The 11,845-nt window shown below is 37.0% G+C and overlaps 3 protein-coding genes across 3 annotated transcripts in view; 1 reads left to right on the top strand and 2 right to left on the bottom strand.

Moving 5' to 3' along the window:
- Nucleotides 1-240: 240 nt before the first annotated feature.
- LOC117104693 (echinoidin-like) lies at nt 241-711 on the bottom strand. The gene has a single exon (XM_033245575.1). It carries the CDS (start codon nt 709-711, stop codon nt 241-243), a length of 471 nt encoding a protein of 156 aa, XP_033101466.1.
- Nucleotides 712-6,311: 5,600 nt separating this feature from the next.
- LOC117104642 (echinoidin-like) lies at nt 6,312-7,067 on the bottom strand. The gene has a single exon (XM_033245522.1). It carries the CDS (start codon nt 7,016-7,018, stop codon nt 6,506-6,508), a length of 513 nt encoding a protein of 170 aa, XP_033101413.1. The 5' UTR covers nt 7,019-7,067; the 3' UTR covers nt 6,312-6,505.
- A 2,023-nt stretch (nt 7,068-9,090) lies between these two features.
- LOC117104605 overlaps nt 9,091-11,845 on the top strand; it is an 11,287-nt gene continuing 8,532 nt past the window's right edge. Inside the window, exon 1 of the mRNA XM_033245452.1 lies at nt 9,091-9,238. Within this exon, the coding sequence (XP_033101343.1) occupies nt 9,145-9,238 (94 nt within the window). The 5' untranslated portion in view covers nt 9,091-9,144. The remainder of the gene's footprint in view (nt 9,239-11,845) is intronic.

Genomic DNA, 11,845 nt, shown 5'->3' with positions numbered 1-11,845 from the left:
AGTAATGTGGGACTGAATCATAGTGACAAGGAGACAATACACAAGGCAATAACAAAATTGATTTACTAATAGTAATTAGTTTATTACTCCTTATCATATTTATTGGTAAATGCCGTTTTTAGCTTCAATTTATTATTGACGTAATCACACTTTTCTTGTAGAAATTTACTACAAATTTTGCATTCGATTTAGTTAATTTAGTCTCAAACAACGTAAATCATAGTGAAGATGCAATTTTTATTAATGTTTTGGCATTTTGCATACGAAAGGATGCTTGTTATAGCATTGCTGGTCGTCCCAAGTTGCCCTGCGGGTGTGTTGGTAATCCCACACCACAATGCAGTCTTGGTTTCCGTTGTGATTGTTTGGTTCGTGAGCATGGAAGTTGTTGAAATCGAATCTGGAGTAATCAGAGTATACAAAGCTTCCCTCGTGGTAGATGTCATTTAGGCCAATCCAGTACATGGTTCTCCAGACGGCTTCTCGCACCCTGAAATCGGTAGCTGTAATCCACAAATCTCTAACGAAATTAGATTCGGCCTGGCTATGAAGGGAAACAAGATGAGCTGCTCCACGAGGGGCGCCACTAGAAAACTGGCAGTATTTATCGGCGTCTTGCCAGGATAACGGTTGGCCGAAGACTCGGTAACAGTAACCGCGGTACTCTGTCCAATATTCTGGGCAACAGTTCCAAGCCGAGCCACCATGCATTGGGATGAATGCTTGGACCAGAACCGCTACTAATACCAAAACCAACATTTCAAACGTTGTTAGAGTCTGAAAAAGAAGAACGATGCATTAATTAAATAATATCATCAGTTGTGCGGAACTGTTTTCGCATTTTTGGTAAACTTTAGAGTAATGTAAACATCATGAAGGGCTCATTATTATCAAGTGGCACATGCAGTTTATCGTATAGACACTAAGAGTCATCTTTTTTCGACCATGTGGTTCTCTTTTCAATCCAAAAAGGTACAGATTAAAGATAAATATATCTTAAGCCGGACACTCGTGCCCGACGGTCGTCGGCCGACGCGAACGATTCTAGGGGGATCGCAACGCCACGACGCGCGCGCAACCAACGGGATAATTTTTAATGACGATCCGTTCAGACTGCCACCAACAATCAACAGAAGGTATCGTCGCGCCGTCTACAGCTCACGGGGAGCGGAGTTGGATTTGTCGTAGGACGGTCGTACGACGCAGTGAGTTCCTGGCTTTTTACTCTTTAGATGAATTTTATATATCTATTTTTAAAAAATTTAATATGGACACCACGTAATAAACAGTTGGTAAAACATGATACCATGTGAACAGGCCCTAATATGAAGTAAGAAAACATGGACTTAAAATGTCATATATTTTAGTAAAGAAGATAAGCCTAATGTTATTTTATGTTATTGTTTATTTATTTTTTCCGCTTTACACTGGCAAATAAACAATAAAGTATAGGCCTATTTACAATACGATAAAGTTGCCTGAGACGGGAAAAACCAACAGGTGAACCATCTAAGCACCTTCGAATATACAAACGTTTATGGTACTAATTATAATGTACTTGGTAATATTTATTATTCGTTATATAAAATATAGATGTTATGTACCGGTAATGATGTTTTCACCAAATAATTTGGCTCTTATTCTAGCGAAATCAATCTCTTATTAGGATTAATCAAAATCCATGAAAATGTCAATTATTTTGCTAAAGAACACAAGCCTAATGTAAACAGTCGAAAATACCAACTTTTATGGTACTCACTATAATTCACTAAGTTGTTAATAATTATTTATTGTGTTAGTATATCTTATTATATAATGATGCTTTTGCCAAAGTTCAATGTTAAATAAAGTTTGCATCTGGCTGCCATGTTGTCCCTGTGCCAATTTAAATTTTTGACTATTAATGTTTCGTATTAAGATTGTTTATTATTATTTTATGTAGGCCTTCACAGTTCCATTTTACAAATTTTAGTATTACATTTTAAAATTTTATATCCTAGATTGTTTACCTTGTTATCTGCTATCAGAGGCAATGCCGTAGCCAGCTATTGGGACAGTCCCACACAATTTTTCTAATGGGTCCACAAAGAATGTGTCCACATTTTTTAAAATGGGTCCAAAATATGCAATTTTATTCGAAATGAGTCCAGATTTCTGATATTTGGCCTAAAATGGGTGATTTTTTTTAGAAAATGAGTCCAGATTTCTCAGATTTTTGCGTAGAGTGGATCAACTTTTTAACAAACTGTGTCCACAATATTTGAATTTACGCGTAAAGTGGGTCCACCCTGATATTGCCCCTCACGATTTGAAAATCCTGGCTACGGCATTGATCAAAAGTGCTTTTGTTCACCTGTTGGCCTTTTTCCTTCACCGGCAACTTTATCACACTGTTATTTTATTGTGCTGTACGGTATTTACCTGTGTAAAATCGAATAAATAAATAAATACCGGTAAATAATATTAATAATTAAAAAAAGACGTACCAGTTATTTAAAAAGCAAGCGTTAAATTGCGTTGCCGATGTCTAGTTCGTCTCTGACGGATTTCACAAGCACCTTTCCTAGTACGGTTGCGCTGCTGTTGAGTTCGTCTCTGATGACGGTTCCCAGTAACTTAAACATGTCCTATTCCTCGTGCCCTTTTATAGCTGTTTTAGATAATAGGATCGTTGTAGAAGTAGATCAAGTGAACATGAAGGTCTCCTTAAATCGTCCATAATACCTGCAGACATTGTAAAATAAGTATTGCACTGTGAGAGCTTTTCCTCGACATCCGACTCATGATAGTTAATGTTAGCCAAAATTATTCTTAGTAGTGGGCAAAGAAAAACAGAATTAATTTTATGACACAATAAGCAATAATTGATCTCATGGTGTGTTACTTAATTTCTCTCCAATTTAAACGCATTACATTTTCTTTTTAAAATTTGAATTTTAAGATTTTACAGATTATTTAATAGTCTATTAGGCTATCTGCATCAAGTTGAAAAAAAATATCATCATTTGAATTCCCTTTTTACGATTTACGGTAACTTGGCAATTGAAAAAAAAGTAAATATTTTCGTCGCCACGGTGTTACAGACACAACCATGATTTCTACTTTCTTGGCCTAAACCAATATTCTTGGTAGGCAATCAAGTAAACAGACATAATTTTTCGTCAGAAGTCTGTAAATCAGGAAAAACATTTGTCCAATATTTTCTACAGAAAACAGTATAGCCTGTCAAAAGTAGAATCAGTTGGCGCAATTATTGCTGCCTGCTCGGACACTCGATCTTGAAGTCGGGGAATATGCAAGACGCTTGTGTCCTTAAGCAAGACATTTTATCTACCTTTGTCTCTCTACTTGGAAGGTAAAACAGACTGATGTGCGGGAGGAGTGGCAACCCCTCCCCCACCCCCACAGCCTTCATGCACAGTCTGTCTGGCCCAAACACCAAAGAAAGAGAGACGTGCACTCCGGCCTGTGAGACCAGAGACGTTTCGAACCTTACCTTATTATGTTAAAAGGGATCGTTTTATATTAAGAGAAATAATAGGCCTAGTAGAATTTAGGAGGAAGTTTGATTATGTACGTATCCAGTTAATGGTGATATTATCGTAAATAAAAACAATATTCAAAGAAATATAAAGAGAATACCAAGGTAGCATTACAAATAATCGGTAGGAAACATCATGCAATTCTTCCTACGTCTCAGCTGAAAATTTAGACCGAACTATCTGTCCTAAACTGAGCCACATGTCGGTTGAGAACAATCCGCTTTTGTTTATCCATAAGGTGTTTGAGTGCATATATTTCTTGTAACTGCTATCTTAAAACATCTAACATCTTTACATACATATGGTTATGCGTGTAAAACACTTCACTCAATTGTCACCCACTCAGGCCTACTGCTTTCCTGTAATTCCAAGAACAATTTCATTTATAATATAGGCCTACAGTATTGTTCTTATTATTATCACTATCGAATCAGATTCAAGATATTCATTTTGGGTCACTTCGGTAAGCGTAGAGGATTTCATAATAATTATGTTCGTTAAACAAAACATTAGTGCAGGGTGTGTCCCTTGCAAAAGAGTGGGCGAAATACTGTATGTGAGAGCACAATATCAAAAATGGCTGCCGTGTAGCCATTTTGAAAATTATATATTTTCAATGACCAGCCCACTGCATAGGCCTAGGCCTGGTTTTGGGGGTTTTGTGCGTTCAATAATTTCTCATTTGATGTCGGTCTGATGATTTGGCTTAGTTTTGATCTTCAAATTTAACAGGCCCGTAGGCAGTGTTGCAGAGAGCGGAGGCTGCGCACCACCCCCCCCCCCCCACATACACACATTTCAAAAAGGTCCACTTTTTTAAACCTGTTCACTAAAACTCGTTCCCAATTGCAGCAAAATGCAATACATTTCAATTTCCAGCTCTATTCGTAACCGATGATTTACAATAACTGTGGTACGATTTTTCTTTTCTTTTGGAAATTTATAATTTGATACCGGTAGCTCCAGTGAACGCAGATTGATCCATATGAACTGAACACTACCGGCATGTACGGTATTTAGGTTCCTAACAACACCCAAAAGAATGGAAAATTTAAATAGAATTAGGCTCCAGCACTCCTATAAGTGCTCTGAGTCTGTACCACCTCAGCCCCTCCCCTCTCCATGGTTTGTATGATTAAGGCACCTCAAAATGGCATTTTTGAATAATAATTTTTTAAGATTTAGCTCGACTCCCTTGAATTCGCCATTGAGGCCCTTGGTGGCCCCAGTCTAAGCTCCCTTCGCCCGCAAAAATACTCCCAAACTCATCGATACTCCTGCCTAAGGGCCTGTTCAAGATGGCCACCAGTCCTCCCATATACACCCCTTCTGGAGTAGTAATGTACCAGGACCAGAACCATAATTTTCAGCTTAAACCATTAATTCCAAATTCGTTATTTTTCAAAATAGACTATAATGTGACTTTTGATGATACTGGGTTGAGTTTAAAGTAAAACTACATTTATTTTAAGACAATTCAAATGATTTTAAATTCCATAATTGGCTGATATAGTTCCAGTCTATGATTATTATGTATATCAATCGTCGAATTTCTTAAACCGTTGTATTGATATGTATTATGATAATTTCAAATGGGTGCACATCAGTGGCGGCACGAGAGATTCGCCGATGAGGGGTCCAAGATCTCTGACAGTGATTCCATACCTACCTCAGTCCCAACCTTGACAATTTTTTTTAAGAATAAAAGGGAACCTCTAGATGTCCGAAAATGGCACTCATGGCCTGTGAGAATTGTTCGGGAAAAAAAATCCCAGTTAGAGGCCTAAATCTTCGGGGCGTTGCTCGACAGCTGGGCTGGCCGCCCCGGCGGCTGGGTATTGTTCAGATGGATGGATGGATGATTAACCCCTTCATATTATGGGATTACAAAACTCGTTAACCGTCGTCGGAAAAATATTTTTTTTTTTGTCAGGAAATGTTTAACATTTTTTCCCTCCAAATTACAGGGTGTGTTCACACGATAGATTGATAAGACTATTCATTACCACTGGGAAATACAATTTAAGCATGGTTTCCATAAAATTTCGACACTGTCCTCACAATAGTTTTAGTCCAATCGTTACACTGCAAGGTAGTCCCCGACACAATCGGAAATACTCTCCGCTTCGGCAGACCAATCAACATGGCCGAATTGTCGGCGATGGCGCGTAGCGATTTCATGGAAACATGTAACGTGTAACATGCACACACGGCTAATTATCCGCATGTTGGACAATATAGTACTTGATGTGGAAAAATTATTTATATTAATTATATTATGTAGTTCCAGCTTATTAACATCATGAAGATTCCTTTGATGGTGAAATAATATGAATCGATGTTTGCCCTGCCTGACGTGTTATAGTACTGTACACACAAAACGCCATCAGAAAAGCATTGCAATACCCGCTGCTACTTGGGTATCACCCACCAAGCGCAAGCTCGGTGGTCGAGTGGTTAAGACACCAGACTAGTTATCTGGTGGTCGTGGGTTCGATTCTCACCCGAATCTTGAGAGATTTTTTTGGGAGCATTTAACTCAGTACTAAGCGTCAGAAGAGCAAACATCGATTAATAACATTTCAAAAAAATATTATTGATTTAGGCCTATAGTGATTGATTTCTGGGGATTTTATCACATTCTCTAATAATACTAGAAATTCATATTGTATATAGATGTGTATAACGATGCAGGTAGTATCACGAACGACTGTGCGGTAGAGTACACAGAGAATACATAGATAACATAATCAATGAACTGATAATTTATTAGTTTCATTCAACTTTATTGGTAAAAACTGTATTCAATTACAATATTTGCACTTGGCTTGTGGTTTTTAGAACATAGAGAATGTTTACAGTATTGTGCACTTATGGCCATTTTCACGTCTTTTGCAATTTCTGTATTTAATTATGAATACAAACAACGTAGATAAAAAACAGTGTTTAAGGCTGACATTTTATTAATGTTTTGGCATTTTGCATACGAAAGCATGTTTGTTATAGCATTGTTGGTCATCCCAAGTTGCCCTGCCGTTTTTTTGGTAATCCCAAACCACAATACAGTCTTGATTTCCACTGTTGTTTGGTTCGCCAGCATGGAAGTTGTTGAAGTCGTAGCTGGAGTAATCAGAATATACAAAACTTCCCTCGTGGTAGATGTCATTTAGGCCAATCCAGTACATGTTTCTCCAGACGGCTTCTACCACCTTGTTATCAGTGATTGTGTTCCACAAGTTCTTGACGAAATTAGATTCACCCTGGCTATGAAGGGAAACAAGATGAGCGGCTCCACGAGGGGCGCCGCTGGAATACTGGCAGTAATTATCGGCGTCTTGCCAGGTTAACGCCTGGCCAAAGACTCGGTAACAGTTGCCGCGGTACTCTGTCCAATATTCTGGGCAACAGATAGCCGAGCCACCATGCATCGGGATGAAGGCTTGGACCAGAACCGCTGCAAATATCACAAGTAACATTTTGTCTGAGAACTTCTTGTCGAGTCTACAAAACAAATCAACGTATGCATTTAGGGATCAGAGATAATAATTCGGTTTTAAATTTATATAGGTCTATATTCTTTCATTCATATTTGTCTCATAAAACAATCAACAATATGAAATTCAGAGTAAAGTTCATTAAAAATGTAAATTACAAATTACAAATGGTTAAAATATAATTAGAGTTGTAGTTCTTTGAAGATAAGCCAATTATAAGAAACGGAACTTAGCTTCGGTAGCCTTGATCACGCATATGACGCCTTGTTGTTACAGTGACGTCATTCATGCTTCGGTGATCTTGCATGCAAGTTCTTACGTCAGCTTTTCGCTGGTTCCCCCCCCCCCCTCCATTTGTTGCCAGCTCTACTGTTGGCCTTCGTAGTAAATCATCGTATATGTGGCTGAGATCATGTCCTCCTTGATCCCGATTAATGTTGTTGCTAGTTTTGCGTATCCATAGTGATTCTTTGATTTTTCCAGCTACCGTGTGTGGTTCTTTATCTAATATCTGTGTGTTGACCCAATTTGGAATATGGTTTCCAGCAATGACATGATCTGTAATCGCCGATTTGTGGGTGATAGAGGACCGAGAGTTCCTTGATGCTCTGGTTCTAATGCCTGGTGTATTGTTTGTAACATCAATCCTGTGTTCATCAATCCTCACTTCCAATGCTCTTCCAGTTTCGCCAATATATACTTTATCACAATTGTAACATCCAATTTTATATACAACTCCACAATGACGTTCTTTTGGAATTTGGTCTTTTGGGTGAACAAGGGTGCCTTTTAACTTGTTGTTCGGTTTGATGAAGGTGTTGATATTATGTTGTTTGAATGATCTTCGTTATCTTTCAGTGAGACCTGGGACGTATGGTAGAGCAACACTAACCTTGTTTTTTTCCCTGTTGACTGTTGACTTTACCTTGTCAAAACACCAGTCTGGATATCCAGAAAGAAGAAATATTTCACATCAAGAAAACATTAACTGCATGTGGATATCTTTGTTTTTGACTTAATATAAACGGATTAGGAAATATATTACTAGAGAATGTACTGAAACATTGGTTCACGCATTTATATCTAGCCACTTTTTAGACAATTGCAGCAACCTTCTATATGGCCTTCCAGACACTTTTTTTAAAAATAAACTTCAACGTGTGGAGAATTCTTCTGCTCGACTTGTTTGTAACAAACATAACTTTCGTCATATCAAACCTTTATTAACTGACTTTCATTGGCTTCCTGTAAGGTTCAGAATAAATTAAAAAATTCTTTTCATGACCTACAAAAATGTTTATGTTTTTTGCTCGGAATATTTAAGTCAACTCATCACTGTGGGGCACCTGGAGCCCCACTAGATTTGTAAAGATGACACAGAATTGAGCTGTCCTGGTTGTCGCATCGCACTTAAGTCACTTTAGGCTACAGTACTCTTGAATATGCTGCCCCTAAACTATCTTTACCGAAAGCAAGTAAGGTAAGTGTAGATGTTTTTTAAAAATCTCTAAAAAATCTTTTTTTTCCCTTTATTATTGCCTTTAATTGATAGTCTTACTGTCTTGTTGCCGATCTGATTAATGTGAATTTTAAATAGTATAATTTCTTGCCAATTTGAATTTTATTTTGTTGCAATGTGATTGACTTTCAATATGCTATTTTAACTCTGAAAAGAGACATTTTGAGATTCAACAGAGACATTTTGAGATTCAACCTTTCAATCTATTTGATGATTTTCAAGAATACAAATTAATAAATTTATTATTATTATTATTATTATTATTATTATTATTTGTTATCCTTTAATGTCTCCGGATCCTCTTCATTGTGTCTTTACTTATCGGATGGTACGGGAAAAAGACCTAGTGGGTCAACGATTCTTAAGCTTGGAGCTTGACATACATGCGACCGGCTTTGAAGACGGCGTCTGCAGCGGATGTACAATAAACTAATTCCTCCACGCTATAATGATTCTATACTGATATAACATTTCAGCTTATGGCCCTCTATCGACGACTGCAAACTTATGATAAATGTTGCCACCATATTTTTAATTATGTCCAGTGGAGGTGTGTCTCAATAAATCAAGTTGTAATCATGCAGACCAGATGTTGCAAATGAACATTATTAACCAGGCAATGGAACGATATTTTTATTTTCAAAAGAAATATTCGCTGGATTTCATCAGCTATATTCTTGAAGGTAAGGAGAACTGACGGAAAGTAGGCCTAAATGGGACGCTAACCAGGAGGGCACATACTGCACCAAATGAAACTAAAGACTACAAATGCCTTATAGAATGTGAATTCAAAATAAGATTCAAATTATAGGGGTGATGTTTTGCCCTACCTGGCGTGTTATCGTACCGAACACTCAGTATGTCCCCAAAAACTAGCCAAAAAATCGCAAGTGATTCGGGTGGGAATCAAACCCACGACTTCAAGGTATCTAGCCTTTCGTCTTATCCACTAGACCACCGAGCTTGCACTTGGTGACTAGTGATGAATCCGATCCCATAGTAGCAGCGGTTACTGCAATAAGATTCAAATTAGGTACAATGTACTTCAATAAATAAGGTAAGGTATTCAAAAAATAATAAAAATAAATAAAATAATTTTAAAAATTGGAAAACTGTTGCACCGGTCGTGGCTCGATATCGTTTGGCAGTTTTTACGCACTGTTTGAACGTGTGGGTCTGTGGCTCGATGGAGTTGGCGCTACGCCAGCAGATGTTGAGTCGCATCCACAAAGGTCGAGTCGCGACTGGTGCAGCAGGGGCCACTGGCCAAAGTAAGAAAAAGCAAATACGATAAATTGAAATAAATATGATAATAACAAAATAATATATAAACACTTAAAACAATAAAGTAAAAACAATCAATATTTTTTCTGGTGTTTGCTGGAAGGTGTGCACTGCGAAACCCTCAACGGCTTTTATTTCCATTTTTATGTCTCCTTTCCAAATTTTTCTATTTTATTTTATTAAATTAATTATTGTATTTATATATAAGAGTTTTATATGTATTTCTGATGTCTTGTTGTTTTATGTCCTGTGTGTTTTCCCTTTGTTTAGACCTTGAGTCTGTTGAACCTGTCCTTTTGCTTCCTTTTTTCACCTGTCAACCTAACTAGCCAAAAAATCGCAAGTGATTCGGGTGGGAATCAAACCCACGACTTCAAGGTATCTAGCCTTTCGTCTTATCCACTAGACCACCGAGCTTGCACTTGGTGACTAGTGATGAATCCGATCCCATAGTAGCAGCGGTTACTGCAATAAGATTCAAATTAGGTACAATGTACTTCAATAAATAAGGTAAGGTATTCAAAAAATAATAAAAATAAATAAAATAATTTTAAAAATTGGAAAACTGTTGCACCGGTCGTGGCTCGATATCGTTTGGCAGTTTTTACGCACTGTTTGAACATGTGGCTTGATGGAGTTGGCGCTATGCCAGCAGATGTTGTGTCGCATCCACAAAGGTCGAGTCGCGACTGGTGCAGCAGGGGCCACTGGCCAAAGTAAGAAAAAGCAAATACGATAAATTGAAATAAATATGATAATAACAAAATAATATATAAACACTTAAAACAATAAAGTAAAAACAATCAATATTTTTTCTGGTGTTTGCTGGAAGGTGTGCACTGCGAAACCCTCGACGGCTTTTATTTCCATTTTTATGTCTCCTTTCCAAATTTTTCTATTTTATTTTATTAAATTAATTATTGTATTTATATATAAGAGTTTTATATGTATTTCTGATGTCTTGTTGTTTTATGTCCTGTGCGTTTTCCCTTTGTTTAGACCTTGAGTCTGTTGAACCTGTCCTTTTGCTTCCTTTTTTCACCTGTCAACCTATGTCTTTGGATGTTAGCATATGCCTTTTGTAAGCCAGGACCCAGTAGCATTTTGTTACGTTTCTTCACAGAGGTGTGTGCGTGTGTGTGTGTGTGTGTGTGTGTTGTTCGGGAGTAGGTGGGTGTGTGTCAGTAAGTAAATCGTTGATGTCAGCATTTAGAGTACAATGGCGTCATAATCAAAGATCCATCTGTATATCTGCCTCATGATAACTTTAATGTGCCTACACTAATGCACAAATCATCACAACGATTAACAGATAAAACAAAACAAGCAAGTGTGACATTAAATTCATATGATATTGAAACGAGAAATAATAACAGAAATAATAAAATACACATCGACAACAAGTGTCCATGTATAAAATCACGTGACTAATAATTGTTTCGAACAACGCCTATTATCAAAAAAGATTGTATCTCCAATTGGTAACGCCTCTGGCAATATAATATCAGATTGCAAAAGAACATTTGTTTTGGGCGATTACCACAATTGTATCATCCTATTAATCGAGGCAGTGAGGTGGAAATACTGAGCATTTCTTCGGCTGGGAATTCAAATAGATCTCGAGGACAGGTATAATGTAAAGAGTACGTAATATGAGTTATTGCATGAATTAACTCACTTGCTAAAGATATCCGTTTCAAATTCAAAGCTGCTTTCAAGACCTTGTGTTAATCGAAGTTTAATTGGGAGGGCGCTACATTTGTAGTATTTGTAGTGCAGATGTGGCTGTGTAATATTTTGTATTTGTTATAACATTTGTAATACAAGCAGACGTAATTCGCTTTTATAATACACCATTGAAAAATTAGGTAAAAGATAAAACAAAGTAGTCTGCATTTGTCTTTTATCATTGTTTTATAATTTTTATTCTAGAATAACAAATATTCATACATATATATATATATATATATATATATATACATATATACATACATATATAATATATA

Source organism: Anneissia japonica, unplaced genomic scaffold, assembly GCF_011630105.1.
Source record: "Anneissia japonica isolate Jap-2015-1 unplaced genomic scaffold, ASM1163010v1 scaffold287712_len2945570_cov188, whole genome shotgun sequence".
Lineage (NCBI taxonomy): Eukaryota > Metazoa > Echinodermata > Crinoidea > Comatulida > Comatulidae > Anneissia > Anneissia japonica.
Note: the sequence above shows the minus strand (reverse complement) of the source record. Positions and strands in the feature narration are given on the sequence as shown.